The 25672-nt window shown below is 29.4% G+C and overlaps 2 protein-coding genes across 2 annotated transcripts; both read left to right on the top strand.

Moving 5' to 3' along the window:
- Positions 1–3057: 3057 nt before the first annotated feature.
- On the top strand, positions 3058–9061 carry TRIADDRAFT_60116 (uncharacterized protein; the record flags this gene model as incomplete). The annotated part of the gene is made up of 10 exons (XM_002116107.1): positions 3058–3101; positions 3391–3462; positions 3685–3756; positions 3920–3991; positions 4824–4895; positions 5524–5595; positions 6549–6620; positions 8040–8111; positions 8374–8445; positions 8989–9061. The coding sequence occupies 10 exons, from the start codon at positions 3058–3060 to the stop codon at positions 9059–9061; spliced, it is 693 nt and encodes a 230-aa protein (XP_002116143.1).
- A 6439-nt stretch (positions 9062–15500) lies between these two features.
- Positions 15501–21066, top strand: TRIADDRAFT_38210 (expressed hypothetical protein; the record flags this gene model as incomplete). Its single annotated transcript, XM_002116106.1, has 10 exons — positions 15501–15566; positions 15721–15786; positions 15991–16071; positions 17372–17440; positions 17552–17629; positions 18065–18136; positions 18315–18389; positions 18491–18562; positions 19714–19785; positions 19896–21066. Exons 1-10 carry the CDS (start codon positions 15523–15525, stop codon positions 21064–21066), a joined length of 1800 nt encoding a protein of 599 aa, XP_002116142.1. The 5' UTR covers positions 15501–15522.
- Positions 21067–25672: the final 4606 nt, after the last annotated feature.

The raw sequence follows: 25672 nt of genomic DNA, 5'->3' as shown, positions 1-25672 counted from the left end.
CCATCAATAACAAACACCATAATACTTCAATTTCTATCTATAACAAACACCATAACACTTCTAACTCATCACGGCAAAAAGGTACCGTGACACCTTATCGCCAAGTTTTAAGATAGAAGGAGGTTTTAGACCACTATGGCCTTCTTTACCCATACCGTTGCATCGTAAAGAGGCCAAGAGAATTCATTAGTATCTTGTAACTTTATTAGAAGCACACAGAGTAGTTTGCGTCGCTGATTAGTTCCTAAAGAATCAGCTAGGCTGCAGTAATAGGATCTGCCTAAGATGCTGTCATAAATGATTATTTTTTAAATTAATCAACAATGTTAAACTGTAAGAACATATTCTTCTTTTTGAAAGGGCAGAATTCTATTCATCAAACTTTGATATAAGATACGGAAATGTTTTTTGAATGGAATTTCTTGAATCGTTTATTTACGCCAATATGCTTTCAGTCAAAACGTTAAATGAGCATTTCATGGTAGTTTATGCCAAAATTATTTAGAAGTTTGTGCTCATTACTCACAATCGAAACCTAACGTTAAATATGGCAGTGTATTTATTTTTTAACTTAACAAACACAAGGCAGTAATTACATGAAGTTACGTCCTCACCAAAAATTTCTATTTTCAAGTTTACTCATTTAAATTGATGAATGCAGGTTCAAAAAGAGTACGTTTCAGAAAAAATATCAAATTAATCAATACTAATTTGGCTAGATGACTCACACAATCAACATCTAGTATACTTAGTAGCATATTAGATCTATCGATGTTATTTATTTCGAAAATATAATCCTATCTTATTTACAAACACTATCATAAGTCTTACTGCTCCGTGACGTATTGGATCTTAAATAACATGAATGATCTCTACAATATTGTTACCGTCCAAGTACGAAATCCAGTCAATTCGCGAAATGCCTAGTCAATTCACGAAATGCCTAGTCAATTCGCGAAATGCCTAGTCAATTTGCAAAATGCCGAAATATGAAGAAATTTACGACATTCTAAGCAGTATCTAGCTCATAACAATAGCAAATATTACTAAGTGTACTACAGCATGAGAAACATATTATTACCACCAATTTCAGCGCTAGCCAATACGTGTAAAATGACTTATCTCACAAATAGAGTAGTAATGGTATTTTAACTGCAAGGTAAATCTATTTTAATAGAACCTTTCTCTGATCCAGTTTGCGGGATTGAATTTATTGATTGGTCGTAGGATATTACTTTAGTGCAAATAATAGCAAATACCAGTAACTCGCCTTTATAACAGTACGGCAACGTATATCGGAGTAAAGATTTTATCACCGTTTCAAATAATCAAAACTCGAGTCGCAACATCTACAGTAAATATATATTGTACTGACAATAAATAACAGGTGAATGCAAATCTTGAATCATAGAAGCAGAAAGGCATAGATGTAATGAATTGATTACTTTCATTATCAAATTATAAAATGATAGATTACAATTCAAGAATTATAGTTTATTTCTGCTACTTACATAACAGATATTAAGCAAAGAAAGTCTTACAATGCCACCCTTAACTTTAATTGCGTCTCAGGAACATTACTAGCAGCCTCATTGAAGTCATTGAAACTGATGCATTCTGTGGATTATCACATCTAACCAATTTGTAAGGTTTTCGATTTTTGGAGGTTACTAATGAAAAACGGTAACAATAACTTCTATTATACCATCATGTTCTCTGTCAAAAGGTCTTTAGAAGCTAACCGATTGCAAGTTATTGAAAGTGGATCTTTTAATTGCCTAAAAAGTCTAAAGCAACTGTAAGTCACTCTGTGACAGTGTTATATACTTTATTAGAGTAGAAACATCTAGGTTAGGATAATTCTGTTAGCCTATCCTTATTTACTTAAATTCTAATTTAGATATACTGTATTTTAATATAGCTCTGACTTTTTATGACAGAGACACATATATACATACTGAATTAATAGTTATAATAGGGAATGTAAATCATCTACTTACGGTTCGAATTATTGTGATTGTAACTTACTTATGGTAGATTGTAAATTATCGTGAAAATGTTCCGTGATAGAACATATGGTAATCTGACTATTCTGTATTAGTCATCAGATGTCTATGTAGGTAAATACTGTTGTCTGCATTAAGGGAGTAGTAGCTAAAATTAATTTCTAATTCAGTAAATGATTTTATAAGTTAATCGTACTAACTATGATTCATGAACTATTGAGGAAGAGCATATAAATGCTTATTGATCGTACATTACGTTATCTTGTTACAAAGCTGTTTTGTGACACACTACGTTAATTTTACAAAGCTCGTTCTATTCCTATATCTACGGGATTATAAATGATTGTAATGTCAGAATAGCAGAATCTCAAAAATTATATTCGACGAAGATGTACGAGTTATTAAACAATTTATTGCTATAATTTAAATTTGCATAATAAATACAATAAAAAAAATTTTATTTAAAAATGAAACAACTTTAATGATTTCATTGAAACCTAGTTAGGGAATATTTTTCTAACATTATTTATCAGTGCCTTAAAATAAATTCAATCTTTTCGTATTCTATAAAAAATTTGATAACAATATGTCGTCTATCGCCGATTATTACAGCAAAATCCCAATCGGATTGATTTGCTTCTAATCGGTTAATATGGTCTTCATAATTGCACAATTTGCTATAAAACTCTTAAATGCACAATAAATAAAGTATACTAATCTCATAACCAAAATATACTTAAAAAATAGGAAAAATCTTGTAGCCACTATCTTGACCTAAGCTCGAATATCAAATTTAATATGCTAACCGCCAGTAAATATCAGTATGTTCCATTCTCGTAGGACACTTCGATCAAATGCATTGACACACATTCAACCCAAAGCTTTTTGTATGCTGCAAAATTTACAACATTTGTAAGTGTAACATACTATTTTACACTATCATTCGCTAATAAGAAACTATATTATAACAATCACTTTTATTACTGTTTACACTCTGGTTTTAATAAAATAACGATTGATTAGAATTCTGGACAATAATCGCCTTAAAACCATGTCTGAGGGCGATTTTGGTTGTCTATTAAATCTGGAAAGTTTGTAAGTTTGTAAATGATGTTACAGTTAATTACTATTTTACTAACAATCACTGCAATCAATTTGTGGTGTTTTAGTTACATATGTTATAAAGCTGTACCTGGATTGCGTATCATTGTTAAAGTAGATATTAAATGATTTTAAATCCATTTGACTCAAAATAAAACTATATATCCGATAGAATAAATCAGTAATTACGCTAGTACACTTAAGTCTCCGTTAACCTATCAACAAATTAGGTTGTATTATGCTCTAAAGCTGATCTGTTATCCTTCTTTTATTAACTTTTCAGACGACTGAAACATAATGCAATATCTACAATTGAAACTAACTCCTTGTGCGGTTTAGAATCACTTGTTCGTCTGTAAGTATCGATATATGAAATTAAAGTATTAATTATTGCCACATGAACAAATAATAACTTTAATTATAATCAATAAATTTAGTTGTAATATTTGTTTAGTCATCAATATCAATAACTATTTATGATGCTATCTAGAGACTTGTACTATACTAGACGCATACAAGCAAAACTTGATTAACGCATAACGGAATTCTTTTCCCTATCTATAAATATATTATACAGAAATTTGAAGGGCAATCGCCTAAAAGTTGTTAAAAACGAAAGTTTGGCTTGTCTGTCATCATTGGAAGACATGTTTGTATAAAATAAGATATTACAGACATTGTAAAGAAATGATAATTTTATATTAATTGGATAATTTGCAGACTAAAGATTTTGTTATGACTAGTAATTGTCAGACTCCATTTTTTTAAATGAGCTCATGTATAGTAAACGAGATACTTTTCTAAATTTTTAGATACCTTGAATATAATGTAATCGAAGACATTGAGCCTAATTCTTTCCGAAATCTGACTAAACTTCGCATGCTGTAAGTTTAAAATGCCTCAATTTTACCCTTGTTTTATTGCATCGTTGACAGTAGGCGTTATGCATCTTACATCGCCTAAAGTTCATACTATAGATTGTATGATTCATTAATTTATACTCAGATAACTTAAAATTGCAACTACCATTTAAAAGTCAAAAACTTTATTTAATTCTGACGTAAATCATAACGAGTTCTCGATAAATTATTGTATATAAGCTATTTTTAAACCTTCATTTCTAATTAGTGATATCGCAGGAAATCATCTGAAAATCGTACGCCGTTCTGCATTCGTTGGCTTACCATCAGTAGAACATTTGTAAGCATATGAATTTTTAAATAAAATCAATTGCAATAGTAGCTATTTATCAGACGCAATTTTAGAATATTGTGACTATATTCGCAAAAAATCAGTAAGAATACTTAGTGTATTACATAAGCGCTCATTCAACGTAAGAAATCAAAATTAGATATCAAGCTAAGACAAGAAATAATCTATATTTATCCACTATAGTAGGCCAATAAAAGTGCTCTAATTAATTATAGCCTATATTCATTTAACAAATCCATTGTTAGCACATTTTTTTGAGCTTTAAAAGTTTGCCATTGATATTGCTGCTCTACGATGTTTACAACTATTCATTGAAACTGTTAAACATGTTATCTCTTCGATCATAATTTACTCACTTCTAAAACGAAAAAAAAATAGTTACATAGCACATATTTACATTTATTTGTTTGCTTTGTAATCCTTTAATGATTCGGCGAATTACTTTAAACAATGTAACAGCATATACGCCATTTTTAGCAAACTGAATTTTTTTTGATGCTTTAGAAAATTAGAACAGAATTCAATCACCTATGTAGAACCGTATTCATTTTGTGGAATGCCTAAAGTATGGGAGCTGTAAGTATTATTCTTCATTAAAGCTACTTTATTTTTACTTAACTTGGTATATACTTATAGAATACTGATAATATGGCTGCTTACTTATTTGTTACTTTTATATAATTTTAGTCAGCTTTTCCAAAACAAAATTAAAAAACTTGAACGGTATACCTTTGCCTGTACTTCCAATTTGAGAAATATGTAAGATATTGCATTCTATAATAGTTAGTTCGATAATTATCAATATATTTAATACATGATGAAACTGATTTCTTTGCACAATATTTACTTGATAGAATTAGTTTAAGAATATTTTCTTATTCATATTTCATTGGTAGTGCATTCTTAGAGCTGTATCTTTGATATCAAGTGATTATTACTGAAAAAGACTGCTGTATTAAAACCCCATATTTCGGCTATTTGTAGTTTTCTAAATAATTATTACCTCCTTTACATCTAAATCTAATTTATGAATGATATCATTATTGACTACCATAATTCAGCTCAAGTTTGGTTCAAAATTTATTAATAGCGAATTCTATATCATTTAAATATTTAATTAGCCTTCCCGTAAAATTAGTATAATTCAACTTTAGTCCCTGTTTTTAGGCAAAATAAACTTGATACATCTATTCTATTTCATTAGAAGTATACACAATAACGACATTGAATTTATCGAAATTGAAACATTCTGCTCAATGCCTTATTTGGAAAAATTGTAAGTTAAATTAGATTCAAGAACTTATGAGAGAATTGCTTAAAGAATTTCTTAGATTTCATGCTATCGATGATAGCTATGAATAATTAATTTAGAATGCGACATTCCATTTGAAATCCAAAATAAATTAGTAAGAAATTCTAGTGAATTCTGATAGATTACTTCCAGAACACCTTCGGTTGGATTTAAAATACTGTCGAAATCGCGTTCTATACAAACAATATTAATTTCTTTATACGCAACGTTTTAAACTTTCGATTACTTTCGATACTTCCTTAGAATCTTTTTCACCGTATTGTTACCGTGTTGCCTTGTCATTAGGATAGTTTAATAAGTACAGTAGTAGCTAGTACGGAGAATATCCATTTTTGTAGCGCTAGGTAAGACAAGTAATGCCTTAACGTGGATGTTGTTTGTAATAGTTCATTACATATTTGATATTGATTGTTATAAAAAAGCTATGTAAGGAACATCTCAGTTCGAGATGTTTCTCCTGGTAAGGTATAATAATAATACTGTTGTTGTTTACAAATTAGACTGTTCCTACATAAATGGGAACATTTGAGTTGAGTAGTGTGGTAACAAGTTGTAGATGTATCTTTGCTAATGAAAGTTTCATTTTTAGAGTCTTCTTCTGTGTATGTTAAATTAAGTAAACGGGCGTTTAAGTCAGTAGCTACTTTTAGACTTTTACTGTACGTTACCTTGTTGCAGAAGTGAAATTGTGGCACGTATATAGCACGAGTACATAGTAACAAATACAGAGTAACATTTACGTGCAAAATGAGCTTATTTTTAGAGACCACATCCAACAAAAAAGCTACTATAAATTCGTCGCTAGTCAACTTTTTACAATACCACATAAATTCAGGCTTAAAATTTTTATTCAAAATTTACCATATAGCTAATCATTTTCATTTATAAAATTATAACTCCGAATTATTTTTCTCTAGAGATTTGAATGACAATAAATTACCGAAATTGTCCAATGGCAGCCTTGCATGCCTTTCTCGATTGACAGAATTGTAAGAACGTGATTTAGCGATGAACGTTACAGTATGTTCAATTTTTGTATATTTCTGTCTTATCAATACCAATTCACAATATCGAGACGATAAGATTTTTCAACGTTAAAGTAATGTATTGCAATGTATTTAACAACATTATTTTCTTATGACTGCACTAATCAGTTGTGCAAAGAACATTATTGTATGTACCAAATTAAATGCTTTCTTAGATATATTACTGAATCTTTACGTGTTGGTAATCAAATCTTTTTACGATACGATATCTAATTCATTCAGATGTAACTCCAATTCGTTGCTAGTCTTGTAGTTATTACCATCGCTAGCTATGTAACAGCACTTTAACCGTTGATTATTAAAAAATTACATTATAATTAGACATTATTCTATATTTCAATTATATTTATTGTCAGATCCGTTATATCAAATCAAATTACTAACATCGATGAGGACACTTTCAAGCCCACCAATAAATTGGCCAAATTGTATGCCTATTAAGTGTAAAATACGATATAACACTTTATGATGGTTTCATAACTTAAATTTGTCTCTAACAATGTTAGCTTCTATAAATTCAAATACTAGCAGTCATGGAGATTAATGCTAGACGTTTTATTAGTTAAATAAATTCTTAGCTATCTGCTACAATTCTTGCAAGATAACGATCATTTACAGTAGATAAGACTGATAACTATTGCGAAGATAATAAAAATGTTAGATATTATATATCCTACAACGTTACAAATTACCAAGGCATTCACCCTGGTGAACAGTAACGAATGTGCAATATCTGCTTTAATGTAAATGACAAAAAATTGTTATTTTCTAATAGATTCCTTACCGATAATAGTCTTTCGATCATAAAACCAAGCTATTTTGTCAATCTTGATAACCTCTATCTGCTGTATGTGGTGAATTAAAATATTTAAATCCATAAACTGGAAATAATTAGTTCTCTACCTTAATTTCTGCATTGACTTTAGCTCATAATTTTATCATATTAATTATAAATTACGGTACTAGTTTTTTGGTTTGCCTTGGCTATGTATAAGCATTTCAATAATAATTAATTGATATTGTTCTACAATATTTAATATTATATAGCTTTTTATCGTAATAATAAAATTTCTAAATTAGAGAACTAGCAGATAACAAAATTAGAATAATTGAAAATGGTTCCTTTACTAAATTAAAGAATCTCGTGTTTCTGTGAGTAAATGATTTAAAAATGATGTATGAAAATTTGGGGAGGTCTTTTAGAATTTTAAATATAGTATTAATGTACGGTAATTTTTCTTTTCATTGTTTGCTAAAGCATTTATTTATTAAAATACTATATTCTGAAGTACTTATTATAGTTATGCTAAACTTGAGTATCGCCAAACACATAATTATTATTATTTCTCTTGTTTTTATTAGCTCCCTCTCAGGTAATGATCTGACGCACATACAACGTGATCATGTTAACGGCTTAACTAACCTTCAAGAGTTGTAAGTAGATCAAAAACTTTGCTATGTATCGCAGTAGCAAATTTTCTACCACTTTAAATATATAAAAAATTGAAATAATCGCGTAACATGAAATAAATTGCGTCATAGCAGTCATTTTAAATAGTTTCGTCTTCCGTAATATGTAAAATTTAGCATTAGCATATTCGTAATATCCTCTGCTAGTTAATGAAAAGTCTTTCTGTAGCTTCATTGTATGTAATTACTAAATTCAATTTAAGTCATCTTCTCTCAATTCTTGTAGTCGGGCTTCTCTAAATAAACTGGTTTCAATTGAAGATGGTACATTTTGTGATTTTAGACACTTGGAAACTTTGTAAGTCCTACAGATATCGCATCGAACAATAGGGTCAAATTAATAATTTAAATAGTAACGAAGTAAAGAGAAACATTTCTGTCGATGTTCCTCTAAGTTTATTTATCGAAGAATAATACTAATTTTCGACAATTCGTTATAATATAAAAACCGCTATACTTATATAGCTTTAATATCAAGAAATATTAATCTAAGGCCATATATGTTACATACATTTGGAACCTCCGTAGAAAGTTTTAGTTTATTTTTCTTTGTAATTAGCGCAACAAACATAGCTGTAGCCACAATGCTAAACCTTATAGTAGTTATTTGCCAATCTAATTAATAATTACCGCCTAGTAACACTAAATGCCAGTTACAGCTCTGACAGTAATCATAAATGATTACTTATTAAAATCTTTCTAGCTATAGTAAGGCCATTAATTACAACATGATCAAGATATAATGGCATGAAATTTACTTATCTTTTTATAATTAGCCGACTTTAGCAATCCTAAATAAGTTGAAAAGTGGTTATAATATCGTAATAATTTTAACAACTAGGAGATTAGATCGCAACAACTTATCACATGTTCACCCTCAAACCCTGTGTGCTCCAAGTTTATTGAGAGTGTAAGAAAATCGAATGATCATAAGTTATAATTAAGCATTAAATAATACCTTAAATGTAATAAATAGCATTTCACAATTTCTTACCGGAACTACATAGGTACTTAAATAGCAACAATATCGATTCCGTTGCGCCAACAACTTTCCAGAATTTGACATCCATTGAAATATTGTACGTATGGTGACAACATTCAAAATAATTGTTGCTGTAGACTTAAGTTAATATTTAACAATTAATTGTGCAAGATTTTTCAATGTGAATTAGTGCGTTCATTAATTACCTGAGGTACTTTAGGCAATATAATATTGCTAACTCAAAGATAAAACTTGGCAAGCGATCTTGTTAGCTTATTTATCTATTCATTTAAATTTTATACCAAAAATTTTTTAACAAGAGTTATGAATAACAACAACATATCCAATCTTCCTACTAAATTATTTAAATCAATGAAAGTGACTTTGACGCTGTAAGTTTCATATTACTAAAATCACATACTAACTGTATTCTCAGCTAGCAGCAGGATGCTTTAATGTCATGTTAAAATAGTTAACTAAAAAATTTAATGCCTGATAAGAAATCTGCTCATAAAATATGTTCGTCGATAGTAAAAGATAGCTTAATCATATATCTATCATCTTTCGATGCTCTAACCTAGTAATAAGTATTAATAAATATATTAAAATTACTTCATAGAAAATAAGAATTTATCCCTTTCTTTAATATTAAATAGGACCATTATCAATGTTCGATTGAATTCATTGGATGCCTATCAGTTTTCAGGACTTATAAGCCTTAGACACCTGTAATCATGCTAATTATATATTAATTAGGGCGTTTAAAGTAAATGCTAACAATACTGATTCATTTATTTTACGGTAGTAAATCAGCAAATAGAATTTACTATACCTAAAATCTTCTAGCGTATAGTAAAGCTAGCGTATAATTAATATGTTAAGACGTGTAAATCGAATTCTTCATCCTTAGACGACTAGCTTTCAATAGCATCTCTTCCATCAATGATACTGCATTCGAAGATCTCTACAATCTAACTACTTTGTAAGTACTCCTTACACTTACTGCAGTTTAAAACTGTCTAAACTAGTTTACTTATAATTGAAAATTTTTAGTTCGTATCATATGCAGGAATTTCTTTAATCATTATAATTGAGTAGACAGTGATAAATGCTTCACCAACGTGATAAATAATACAATAATACAGTAAATATCGATTTCATAGCTATATCATTTAGCACATCCAATAAACGGAATGATATATTTTTCCTGGATTCATTTCAACAACTATAATTAAGAATAGCTAAATAGCCTGTAAGTGTTGATCTACTGACTGAATTATTTCTTATACTGTCATAATTAGAGATTTAACAGACAATAAATTGAAAAGGTTCAGCTCTACAATTTTTTCGCCGTTAGTCAATCTTCAAGACTTGTAAGTATAAATTAGTAGTGATTTACGGATAAATCTTTCTTAGATTCTAAAAAAATTGTTTCAATTGGCTCACAACTATCTAGAAATTTAAACGAAAACGAAATTCCGCGGTTAAATGCCGGTCAATTTAAGCATTTAATAAATCTAAAAGCTTTGTAAGCATGAGTCATAACTTTATCAAAAGATTATAATACATTCTACATTCTAATATACGTTGTAACGTTAAATACGACAAAGTGTTCACGCCAGTTCTATCTTAATTTGACATCAGCAATACCGATATAACAGCGTATTAACGTTTTTAAACAAAATTTTTATTTGCTGCAATGCATAATTATTAGCTAAATTTACTTAGAGACTAAATTAAACTCTATGAGAGCTGTTGCGGTCGGCAGAATCTAGAATTTATCAATGTTTGGTCGTTACTCTACAAATTTAAGTAATCCCACAGCAATTTAATCAATACTAAGCTTAAACTTTCAAGCTAGTGCTATTATTTAGTGATCATTCGTATAATAACTCGCAATTTAATTGCAAGCTGTGCAGAATTAAAATTTTTGACATATGTATATATAACACTATACCGCTTACAGATCGAAAGGGATAAAATCTTACATAAATTCTTGCAACTACTTTAACTCTAGATCAAAGAACAGCAATAATCTAAATTTTATAGTTTAAATTTTTAATTTTTTATACTCCTTGCATACTGCCAACATTCTATAACTAACTACAAGATGTTCCAAATAGTATTAATGCTATTGGTATATGCTAATTTTTCATACATTTACACCTTTAGACGTTTGCAAACAAATGCAATATCGCATATTGACGAAAATACATTTACAGGCCTAAATAAACTACAATTACTGTGAGTGCAATAGCCTTTTATACCTTTTTAAAATAAGTGCCCGAGCTAGATTCCATTTAAGAACTGTTCAAATGAAATCTATTGATATTTTTACATGCAGTATTATTTTGGATAAGGGCTCGAGCTATGGATAAACGTATAACTATCAAGCAATGTAATTTATTAATAATGTAAACTTATTAGGCAACTTAGTGGCAATCCCATCAGAAATTTTCCAGAATTTCAATTACCTAATGTTGCATCAATGGAATTTTTGTATGCTGCAATTGTTTTCTATAATTAAATCTTATCAAACTTGTATATTGCATAATTTTCTTACGCTAAGTAATATAGTAATGCTCTATAGATTTCAATCTTAAGTCCTATGGCTATTATTAAGATTGTTTTTATCTACTAAGGGGACTATCAAGATCATATCCGCTAAGACTGAACGTACACAATGGATCAGTAGAAAGAAGTAGAAATTCTCCGGTCATAAAGACTTTGTAAGTCTTAAATATATTCTGAGTATAATATGGAGGCAGTCAAAGCTCCAATATCAAATATCAATTAAATCAGCAAATAAATATCAGTAGTATAATAGTCAGTTCATCTATATCACATCTCAATTTATACGTAATACCTGTGGCAAGGATAAGACAATAAGTACCTACTATAATTAAAACTTAAATTTTTAGGGCTATATAAAATTCTATAATACTCCAATATTTCTGAATAATCTGCTATCTGCTGATTTCGAAGTTTTAAGTTACTGTTTTTTCTAACAGAGATTTGACGAATAACTACATATCAGAAATACGATATTTAGACTTTGCAGATTGCAGAACCCTGTAAGTCCATGTGCTCTAGATTTCAATTGCTATTCAAGTGATTGTGAATTATCAAGTTTATAGTCAATATCGTAAGTCTGATCAATTTTTTATCATTTATGTGCCAACTATATCAACATCATATCAATATGAATATCAAATATCAATATCATATAATCTTCTGTAAACTTGGTATGAAATAGTAATCTATCTTACAATAAATTCCATGAATCAAAACCGCTCAATTTTTCTACACTTTTGAATTTAGCCCACCTGTAAGTGTAAATTTATGAATTCTCCTGAAATTAATATATTTAACTCGTACAAATATAATTAGTTCAATTCAACTTTAACCTTATCATCTCTCTTTATTTTTCTAAACAATTTCGATGCTTTATTTCCTACCAGTGATCTAACAAGCAATCGTTATAGTAACATCAAAAGTGTTAAAGATTCTTTTATTATGTCTAACTACAGTAATCTGCAATCATTGTAAGTATTTCCATCTGATGAGTTCGCTAAAAAAAACTTACCTAATGCTTGAATGTGATCTAATTTAAACTCTATTTTAATAAGAAATTTCAAAAATGTCTTTATTAATTTTCATACTTACTAATCGCTATTTATATTCCATAGAAACATCTCTTCCAATATGCTGTCTAATATTGATACGAAGGCACTAGAACCGCTCTCAGAGTTACAGTCGTTGTAAGTTTAATATACAGTACGTCCTTTATTTTATCTCGCAAATATGAATTAATAAAGTGCTTGCGATAGAAATACTTGAGTCGGAGTAACTATTTAATTGATTATAGATTTGACAACGAAATATTGATATAGCAACTGGGCTGCGCTTCGAAAGTCCCAAATAACTTGTTATATTTTTATTGTGTAGAATTCTGCAAAATAACAAATTACAGAAGCTAGATTTTATAGGAAAGCTATCCCAACTTGTTATACTGTAAGTATGGCAAGATTAAACAGAGATCTTTTTATTAAATATCTCGTACGTATTAGCAAGCGTATATGTGGAGTTGTAGCTTTGCTAAGATTTACCTGAAGATAATTAATTCAAAAATAGCTTCAGATCTTTATTTGCACATGAGTACAAGCGAAGCTAAAAATGAGAGTGCAATATGCTTATTACTTTCGTGAATTGTAATTATTATTAATAAGACTCACTTGCACTTTACCTGTCTCTATAGCAGCATACATTCTTTAAGATTTGAATTAGAACATTGCTACAAGCTAGTATTATAAAGCACATAGCAAAGTAGATAAACAATTTTCTATTACCTAGAGTATTATCTATTCTTAACTATAATTCATACAGAACAGATTTAAAGAGTAATATTGAAATCAGGCTGTCTGCAACTTGATTTTAGCGTCGATAAAGGTCATAAAATAATGTACCAATGATTTTACTGCTCCATAAGAGTATGCACGATTGTTTCTTCTAATATCTAGATCTTTAGCATCTAATCGCATTCACAGAGTAAATTCTAACGACTTTAAGAACTTAAGAAGTCTCGAAGAATTGTAAGTAAATGATTGGCAGAACAAGATTTTAGATGATTGCAGTTAAATATTAGTGTCATGAATTGAGTTCGATTTCAACCAATAATTAGTAAAATACGCTATGCAAACACGCAACTATCTCACTTGCTAGCCTAGTTTCAGGTTTATAATAAAGATTTTTACATGGATTTCATGCTTCTAACAATTATTATTAATTCTTTACTAAAGATACCTAGATGATAACTTGATAAGCACTCTTAGTGAAAATTATTTTATGAATACGAAATTAACTTTCTTGTAAGACATACACGTATTATTAACAGCGAAATGTTCTTCATTGCTTAATATAAGTATTCATAATACGCTTATGTTGAATATACAAAATAGATATCTACAAAATAATCAAATATCGAACGTTAACCCTATTTTAAAAGGATTACAAAATCTACGAATATTGTAAGATGAGCTTATTACCCAATTCATAGCTCTCTACACTCAATTTTATCTTTTTCGCTAAATTAAAAATTTTCGATTTTACTTCTTGGAAGGCTTATTCTAACGTAAATTATTCCTGATTCTTGGTATTTTTATCACCCAAGAAACTTAAATGCCAATCGTATTGAAAAAATTACAGAAATTTTTAACATCACATTGCCCTACCTCAGCCAATTGTAAGAAACCTTATGAAAATTTTGGTGATAAAATCTTATTATATTAACTTAAATAATTTAACTTCAGGTATTTGAGTAATAATGGAATCGAATCATTGCAAAATAAACCGTTTTCAAGATACCGAAATTTAAGAATTCTGTAAGCAGTACAGCGATTGTTTCGTACATCGATAGTATAATTTATCACTTAGATACTTAGCTAGATTGCATTTCCTTCTATAGTGATCTAAGCGATAATGAAATAAAACTGTCTGTCCAAGATGATTTGGGATTGACGTTTCTTGAAAAACTGTAAGTATAAGATATGTATCCATAGAATCTTTAATAACCTAATTAGCAGACTGCAATTCTTGCAAAAATATTCTCAAATGTAATTAACTCAATAAATTTAAACATCTGCAAAAATGATTTATGAAATATGGCTTGTTGCACTGTATCAAATACTAGCGGTAACGGTAACATTATGGCTGAAAGCGATGAATTTAGCATTCTAAGAAAGAATAGTCTTGAAAGAGTCGATAATTAGAGCTTTATCTTATCGTTAATAATTGATATATTTATCTAACTATTTATACTCGTGATTTTAATATAACAATAAACCAACTATAAATATTTATTATAAATTGTTGATACTTTCAATAAAAATCTTGAAATATAGCATGATATACTGTTTAATGCCATAACATCACCGTTCCATTCATAAGAAATTTCTTCTTAATTCTTTATGTCTATTTTAATGATAGAGATTTGGCAAAAAATAAAATTTCAAATCTAACTTGCTCAGGATTACCTCCAGTACTTAGATCTTTGTAAGTAGCACATTCATTCGAATATTTCCTTGGCATAATACCACATCTAGTAACTATTTAAAAATATTTACTTTTAAGAATTTAGAATCAATAGGTATAAAATAGATTAATCAGTATATCTGTTCATATCTTTTAGAATACTAGCGCATAATAATATCAAGAGGTTTGATCCTGACTGTGATGGCTTATTCTTCCAAATTAAAAAAATGTAAGTTGCTGATTGAAATTTGTGATTCAAGTCACTTAAATCTTTATTTAATATACCTTCGGAACTAATTAGCTATTTTGCATTTGCTGACTAGTGACATGAGCTACACGAGACTGATAGCGAACGGAATAGATATGAAGAAAGATTTTCTAGACAAATTGAACTTAATAAATGACTTGTAAGCTATAACACAATATCACGATAATAATTAGATTTTAAACTTGTCTATTCTATTATTAAACAGTAAACCCTTTGCAAATATTATAATCGCGGCTGGAGTAAGAGCATTCACAGAAAATTAATTTACAATTGCCTGAATGATTATTTAATAGGAAATTAGCAGGAAATGAATGGAATGCAGATATTAAAGAAATGGCAGCTATAACTAACCTGAAATTGTACGTCAATATGCTTTTGAACCTACGAACACTAATATTTGTAATAGTTTAAAACATGTAATATAGGCGTTATAATATTATTTATTTAAAATAGAAGATTTGGTCAGTTTCACTTATAAATTCTCTATCATCTATATTTATCTACAAAGATGTACTGTCTTTGAAAAGCGCTCTTGATTTTTCCATACTTTCTTGAATGTATAGAGATGTTAGTGAAAATCCAATAACATTAGACACCCTCATGAAAGATTTATCTGACCTTGTTGGACCATTCCTAGTAGGGATGTAAGTAGTTGAACTAAGAGTAAGTATAAGTCAGAAATAAAAATTACTTTTCTTAAACTATTCATTGTTACGCTAAAGGCTATAAACTGCAGGGCATTAAAAAAAATTTTTTACAAGAACATCTTATTTTTGTTATTACTATTCCTAATTTAGATTTCATAAATATCATTAATTCTACTAAATTTTCTAATAATAGGCTAAATAAAAACTTATATGTAGAGACTTTCTAAGTACATTAGTGCCTTATATTAACATGTATCGCCACTCAAAAGTACACATTTGTTGATAAGATCGTACGATTTATGCTTTACAATATTGACAGTAACGTAATACTACTAAGAGATTTTAATGTACGTTAAATGATAATTCTCTTAACTAGATTGAAGTCACCGGAAGCTCTGTTTGCAAAATTATGCTTGAGCTTTTACCCTTTGATTAGAAGACTGTTTCTTACTGTCACAAGACAACTTTCGTGATCGTACCTAAACTAGTCTATCTACTCTTATGATTCTCCGACCAACTCCCGAGATCCTCAGTAAGGGAAAACTATCTCATTCCTATACTATACTAATCGAGTCAAACGATAGGTTTAGGTTAATAAATATATTTATTACTAGCCCTTTTACGTTAGTATCAGTGTACTCTATGTTAGCCTTAGTGGAATTGAGATTCAAAATTAAGAATCAAGCTTATATACAATTTCATACGTCACACAAATAACCCCAGTGCTAATCTTTCACGTTAAATTATATAATGTGTGATACAGGCTTACTATAGACTAGACCGAGTTTTAATTAATACTTGTCACTAATTAATATTAATTAGCAAGTTCAATTATTTATCACACATTTATGGTGCAATCGCACCATTAGTTCTATTGCCTACTTCGGCATAATTAATTAATGATTAATTAAATAACAATAATAATAATCAACAGTTAAGGACTGTTGTCTACAACACGACAATCTCTAATAATATTATTAATCACACGACAGTATATCAATACAGTTATTCTACTATCGTAAATTGACTACTAGTTATACGCAAGGGGCATCAAGCTCCGTAACAGTTACCTATTTTATTCTAGCATAATTTTAAAATGAAAATAAATTTGTATTCAACAAGATTTATAAAGATTTTTGTTAAGCACCTACAGTAATAGAATTCTGCTAGATGTGCCTTAAAATAGATATTAAGCTGTCTGAATATTACAGTAGGATTACAGTTGCGACTAATAATCACAGAATTCTCATCGAAAATTACTGATCACCTTTTATTCTTATTTTATCGTCCTTTATAGCCATTTAAATAATTGCAATATTTCATCCATTCCCCAAAAAGCGTTTGCATTTGACTCCCTTAGAATTTTGTAAGTTTATTATTTTAATACTGCAGCTTTCAAGTTAGAATTGTGACTGTAAACCTAAAATACATTACGAACTTTTATATTCATTTAATTTAAGCCTTTAATTAATGACAGATCATTGGACGGCAACAGCATATGTGAATTTGATATGGTCGACATCTCTAACAAGGATGAAAACATATTAACGGATTTGTAAGATCATTAAATTTAAAGTCTTTATTAATTAATGCAAAATATTTCAAGTATTTTAATACATATAGAGGATCCTTGCCATGACGGAAATGTTTAGGTTTAATATTTTATAGCAACTTTATGGGGTTATAATAATCACTGATGTTACGGTTTTATGTTAAATCATCTATATATGGCTGCAATACGATACCATAATTGTGAAAAGATGCAAACGAGATATTAGCTCAAATCCAATAATATTGGTTTAATACCAAAGATATAACGCATCATAGAATAAATACAACATTCACCAAGGAAGGAAGATATCCGCCTTACTCTTTACCGTATATAATTTCTGTGTCGCGAAGCATGCAAATTACAGATTAAAATTCTGATTGTAACGCTAATATACCTATAGTTTCTTATCCATTTTCAATATTGTGATATTTATTATAGAAGTCTCTCAAATAATAAATTAGAGAAGATCTATTCTTCATTATCCATTCGATATGGAAATTTGAAGAAGCTGTAAGTACACGTGCAGTAAAATCGTATGAAAATGTAGGATACTTAGGATATGATTTTAATTCTTAAAATCTGGAACACTGCAATAGACTCATTTCTTTGAAAAAATATAACTGTAATATGTTGGTAAGGGTTTACTAACGACGATAAATCCATCATTATTTATACTTGCATGCGTTAGTAACATCTCCGGTAATATAATTGAAGAATTATGCTATCAAGCCATTGCGAAACTATTTCCGAATGTAAGGGAAATGTGAGTCTTTTTGTAACGAACTTAATATTACTGGTTTACAATTTGTTTTTTAAATGAATATTGCCAATACTAACTTATGCAATCATGTATCAACAACAAAGCGATGCAAGTAGAAATAAGATCAGCACGCTCCAAGAAAGATGCTTTAGAGGGTTATCAAGCTTGCAAAAATTGTAAGTACGGGAAAAGAAAATTTAAAATCTAATTTTGCTACTGACGCTGCTCAAATGATACCATAAAATAATTATTATGATTACGAAAAGAAGCTTTAACATTTATTGCATTTGTGAATGGACTGTCGAATTTACGTTATAATATTAAGACGCAAATAAATTCAGATATTTTGATTAGTTAATTATCGTATAACATACTGTAGTAACTAGACTCAACAGCACATGATTCTTGAATGTATATTCATATATTCGTCAGTTTTAGCGCGCATCTACTGTACATTTAATACCGTCGTGTGATTTTCCTTTACTTCGATATGCACTGAATTTAGTACTCTACAAACGCTCAAGTACTAGAAATTACTACTTACACAATCATGTAGCAAACAATTTATGCTGGTAATAAAATTATATCACGTAAGTATACACAAAATTTCATACAAGTTCAATCATACTTCTTAAATTATGAGTGAAAATTATGAAAAGTACTACGTTCACTGATTTTTTCGCTATTCTACAATCTTACAACTATTATACGCCGCAATTATGAATAGTACAGGCACTTACACGATCATTATTCAAATAATACGGAGAGTAAGAGCAGTTGGTTTTACTCAAACATTAAATGAATGTGTGTACAATTCGCTATATCTTATACCAAATGGGAGTAGTGTGAACCTTCTATACAGTTATTGGTATTAGATAGATAGCGATACCGTCACAAAATGAGTCTCAAAAACAGAAAGGTTAAGCTTGGAGCTTATCCTACCATCGCCAAAGCTTTTATTCCAAATTGATTACGTTATTACGTTTCGATAAAAACATTTACACAAAGAGAAAACTAAATTCTAAATTATGATAGGAATTCATTATACATGCTAGCGAAGATTAGCCAGGCCATTTTATCTTAAGCTACTTGCATTCTATGTTAAAATAATATTTATAACGATTCAGCGTAGATATAGTTGAATGATTACCATAGCGCACAGTATTTTGTAATAAACATAAATACTCATTTGATTTTAATATAAGGTTTTATTGACATGAGTTAGAAAGCAGTTGGTATACATATTGTGAAAATATTTCTACATTTTTTTTATGATATTTTCCATTTATTTTAATTTTAATTTATGTTTAAAATCTATAAAAATTAGAGATTTACGAAAGAATTGGTTAGGCGAAGTATCTCGGGAGTCATTTTATGGTCCATCTAAGTTAGTGGAAATGTAAGTAAAAGTAACAATATTCAACCAACTATCTTACTTTCAATTGGTGTATTTGCTTAAACTTCAGAGGTTAAGCAAGCTGTTTGTTTTACTTTTCAATATCTTAACAGATTAACCAATCGTCCTTACTTTTGTTGCATCATACCTGCTAAAATACTATCCTGTAAACCATCGATGATATCTGATACTTTATCATCTTGTCAGCATCTTCTTGCTCATATTTCATTACAATTCTTCATCTGGCTTGTTGGCATTCTGGCTTTTTTGGGTAACATTTTCGTTATTGTACGCAACCTCCGCATTATTCGGGCTAAAAAAAAAAATAAAGCCGACAAAGTCAACCTATTCTTAATCAATAATTTAGCCATATCAGATTTTATCATGTCAATCTATTTATTTATCATAGGATTTGCTAATTTGGTTTATAGCAATCAAGGCCTTTATGGCATACGATCTGAGAAGTGGCTACGACATCCCCTCTGTGCAGTATCTTGTACTCTTATGACTACATCTAGCATAGTGTCTGTATTTTTAATGGTAGTAATCAGCATCGATCGGTTCATCACAATCGTTTATGGGCTCGAAGGAAAAAAGTTAAGCCGTTTCTATTCTCGGCTGATTATTGGTATAATATGGCTAGGAGGATTTACATTTGCACTCATACCGTCATTATTTAGTATCAATCAGCCTGGTAACAAACGATTATACACCTTTAACAGTATGTGTATGCCAAGCAATTATGAGAACCCTGACTACAGAGTCTGGATGATAGCCTATATCGTTTCTACAATTATTGCTTGGATTATTACATGCTCACTTTATATTAGATTGTTTATCTACATTCGCGATACTGGTAAAGCTGTTACACAAGCAACTAATCGAAAAGCAAAAGCTAGAAAAGATAAAATGATTGCATTGCGTCTATTTATCATATTAATAACTGATTTAATTAGTTGGGTACCTTATTATATCGTGAATTTTGCTGGTTTCGCATCTAGTGATGGTGTTGACGTTATCACACTACAATTTATTGGTATATTTGCATTACCTATAAATTCTGCTCTTAATCCATACTTGTATACCTTAACAAGTGCGGCCGTAATCAAAGGATTATTTATTCGTCCAGCGACTGGTGCAACCTACACAATTAGGAAAAAGAGGACAACAAAAAGACGTAAGCAAATAAAGCTGGAGAAAAATATGGACGATCTGGATCATCATCACGAAAAATCTAACGCCGATAAAGAATGCTCTAATACTCAGCGTACATTTACATTTTAATATCATATTTGTAGTATATTTATTTTTCACAGTAGTCTTTAGACATGTTCTTAAATATAGACATTTTGTTATGTTCCGAATATAGATACCTTTACAGTCTATTTCAACTATGCTCAAATATGGCTGGTCATGTTTAGTTATTTATAGTATCTACAGCCTTCGCTATTTCCTGCAATAATTTACTATTATATAGCCTGTTTATGGTATATGATGTATCTAATTCTACAATCCTATTCTCTGCATATGTTCTCCCTGTAAAACTATTAATACTGATGATTTCTGCCTCAGATTTGTTCAGTTGCACTTGTTAGTGTTATTATCTATACACGTTACTTCACAACAGCTTACACGCTGATCTACTAGTAACTACCACACTGTACGTAGTTGTTATCTACAATAAATATCTCATTTTCGAATAACCCTTAGTATCATTATTGTGAAATGCGTAAGGAGTCCACGTCTGCAGACTCTTCGAACCTTCCATCACAAAACTCATGCAGGATAAAACAAAAATGGCTTTTTGTATCCAATAATTATTGGATCTTTGCATTTGATTATGGCTTGTTTTAATGGATACGATAGTATAACATGACTAAGATTTTAGTATATGCGATATTTCGAGTTAGTCTTCAGATTCAATTACGTAAGGGTGCCACAAAAGTAATCTTCGTATCGTATATTTTATTTTCTATCTTACGTTCTATACATGTTTATATCTCAGAAATAAGTTTCGCTCTCCTTAATTGTAATTTTAGTAATTAACAGTTGAAATCCTTAATTTAGGATTAGATAGACTAAAATAGTAATTGCCAACCAGCTTAACTAGATTGCATCTATTACCTCCAAAGTTGTTAAGCTCCAAAGTACAATTCCTAAATTTAGAGGAAATGTCTTAGTGAGATAGCTTTATTTGTATTTTTTAAGCTATTAATAAGCAAGGATTATCTTGATACTGCTACAGTAAATTTAATAGGACTAAATAAAGGTTCTTAACAATTAATAAAATCTTAATTACTAATTACTAAAACTAACGTTACAATTAATTTACGAAGTCTGTACTCCGTCACAATCTATAACAATAACGTTATCATTATACTCGTTTATTTTTCCATAGACTTCTTTCGGACAATAATATTTCAACCATACAGCCTAGCTTCTTCAACAACCTTAACAACCTGCAAGCATTGTAAGTCTTAAGATGAATACTTATACTTTAATTGAAGGAGTAGTTAATGATCATTGATCGTTACTACGTCTATTAAACTCATTTCATAAATTGAAATTATCAAATAGGAATGTAAGTTGGAATGTGTTCATTGCTATGTCTGTCTATAATTATATAGCCTGTCAGCTAACAATATTTAATAATATTTACAGAAGTAAACGTAAATAGTCTTAATATTTATCTCAGAGACCTAATTTCATTAATTAGAGACCTGGCTGGTAATAGAATTCATACTATTAAAAATGGTTCATTTGCCACATTGAGCAGTCGTATCAGCCTGTAAGTAAATTCCTTTTTTTGGAGAATATCTATAGAGCTGATTGATGTTCCATTAGAATTTCAATACAACCTATACTAATAAAAAAGCTGCTGAGTATTAATAATTTCTTATCATACAGTCATGAGAACTAATCTTAGTTTCGCTCTACCAAATCTAGATAGTACTAGTAAAACACTATAATATTGCTATGGGTTTCGTAAGTTACCTAACGAGTAAGTAAAACCATATTAAATAGATTGAAGCCAATTTCATACCGGTACATGTACGTGAATGACGTAATGTAATCCTCATCCGCAGCTTGGCATAAGTAATATTAGAAATTAATTTTTAATCACTATACAACAACGTACTTAGTAAATCAAGATAAAATAAAATTAAGTCCCATCCGAGATACTTTCATATTTTTTTGCTTATTGCAATCGTAGAGGTAAAATCATAATAAAACTTAAACATAAAGCGCCAGATCAAATTCAAGAGAGACTTGCATTATACAGAATCCATATTTTTATGGCTATCCAAATTTCTCACCTACTCTGCTTTACAGTATCTGAAACTAATTTTACTATTTATTAATGTGCAACACGCTTTTTTTCGCTATGATATATTATTTTCAGCATGTTTACCTTTTGTACAAATAATCAGTTTATAACTTAGTATACTAAAATTTCGAATGTATTGCCTAATTATATCAGTGCCACAACTACTCTTGCGACACAAGAAATAATACTGGTACTTCTAGTAAATTTTCCTTTAATCTGTAATACTATTTTCCCAGCATACGGTACAGTAACTTAAATCTTTGGGAAGTACACACACTATCGCATAACACAATATTACGAAATTCTTTTCACTTTTTATTGATTACTATCCCATTTATATATACTATCAGTCGTAGTAAACATATTTATTACACTATCAGCATATTTTTAATAAAAATATTGTTATTATGACTAATTATCATATACGAACATTTGAAGTAATAAGATATTTTATGCATAAGTTTGTTTCGATTATGAGCTATATCAAATTCTATATTTCTAATACCTACTTGAAACATTCACTATTTCGTCATGATATCGTAAGGATTTACTTTATCACCAACTACAATAATTCCTAAAGTTGTGCATTTTATTTTTGAGAAGTTCATAGCGAAATGTTACCATAAACTATCAATCTATATCTCAGTTATTTTCATGGCTGTATCAATCAGTTAGCTTTCATTTCAAAGAGCTAAGAAGACGATATTAGAAATATCGTCATTCTTAGGCCTAGTGTAAGCTGCGAACTTCTAATAGGGGCTTTCGAGATGATGATTATCACCTGTATTTAAGCTTCTAAATTTTGATCAGCTTAGCTTTTCTTCATATATTAATAGTTAGCTAATTTACCAGCTTTATTTCCGATATTTGCCATCAGATCATGAACGTAACTTGAAAAATTAATCTGAATATTAACTATGAGCACTATAGTTCTCTTGTAGGTAACCAAGTGTACCAGTTAAAATGCCACCATATTAGCAACTTAATAAATCTGATGGAATTGTAAGTAAGCTATAAGAATTTCTTTAAAAATTTCAATAAAAAGGTTGTATTGCTCTGCTAGTAATGTGTGGTAACAATTGAGTATGTGACAGTTATTACAATGAATCCGTTACATAGCATAGCAAGATTAATAATGAGTTTACTTTTATTTTAGTCATTTTTTAAAGGCTCTGCAATATTTTTTATTACAAATTTGTAAGATGTGATATCCTTTTATGATCATATGGTTAATGTAAATAAATAATATCATAGTTCATTAGGTCTTTAATATCGGATTTAATTTGACGTATCTTATCTGCTACAATATAGCCGCACCTCTGCTAATAAACTAGTTGCGATAGAAAATAATACATTTTGCAGCCTCAAACAGCTACAAATGTTGTAAGTTTTTCGGATACTATGCTTTTAATTCGATATGTATACCTGAAGAAGCTGTAAGTGCATTAGTAGGGTAATTTAAAATTGATTTTACTGCAGATATTAAATAACATACTAAGTCTGTTTCTTTGCCATAGCAAGATTATAAAATTAAAGTTAAACCTATTGAATTATTAACAATAATGGATCTATCATTGTATATTCGCGTACTTTTATGAATCAGAAATATTTCCGGTAATCAAATCGTGGAAATATGTGGTGCAAATCTAGACATTGTTGAACTATTTCCCAATATAAGAGAAATGTGAGTCAATATTATCGGTCTCGCTATTTCATAAGTTTAGATGTGTAGTATATGTCACTAAGAACATGTTATACAATCATACACTGATCTATAAAGTGATACAAGTGGAAATAATATCGAAAAACTCAAGGAAAGATATTTTAAAGGATTATCAAATTTGCAAAATTTATATGTAAGGGTAGATTAATATAATTTACTGTAGCCGTAAAATACGTATTATCTCCATTACCTATACGAAAAAGTGATTAAATTTACATCTTGTCACAAAACAGCTTTGCAACAAGATAACGCAATATACGATCAATAAGTCAATTCCTTGAACCAAGTATCAAGGAAAGATATCTGCACTATCACGAACACTTTTGCTCTACTATCAAACTGCACAAAGACTTAAACGCCTCGTATTTTACGTTAAACACTAAGTTGGAGAAATTCTCTTTATTTCACGATATACTGCATTTATATACTACTCCTCAATAGTCCATAAGTAAATAACAATCACAATGATTCGAATTGTAAGTAGATGATTTGCATTCCCTATTATAACTATTAATTTCAGTATGTGTATAAGTGTCACTGTCATAAAAATTCAGTGCCATATTAAAACACAGTATATCCAAATTAGAAGTTAACTAAATAAGGATAGTCTAACAGAATTATCCTAACATTGATATTTCTACTGTAAAACAGTATTTAACACTGTAACACATCTATACTTTGGTGCATAAATAAGTTCGGTCTATGATGTAAATTGAATTTTATTAATGTTTACTTCAAGAAGAATTACAGAACAATTAGCATTAACTACGTAAAGCCAGTTTATCTTTCCTTTCTTGACTTTGTTTATTCCATATTGATCTTTTAACCTCCTTTAAATG

The sequence above is a fragment of the Trichoplax adhaerens genome, genomic scaffold (genome assembly GCF_000150275.1).
Source record: "Trichoplax adhaerens TRIADscaffold_13 genomic scaffold, whole genome shotgun sequence".
In the NCBI taxonomy this organism is placed as follows: domain Eukaryota; kingdom Metazoa; phylum Placozoa; class Uniplacotomia; order Trichoplacea; family Trichoplacidae; genus Trichoplax; species Trichoplax adhaerens.
Note: the sequence above shows the minus strand (reverse complement) of the source record. Positions and strands in the feature narration are given on the sequence as shown.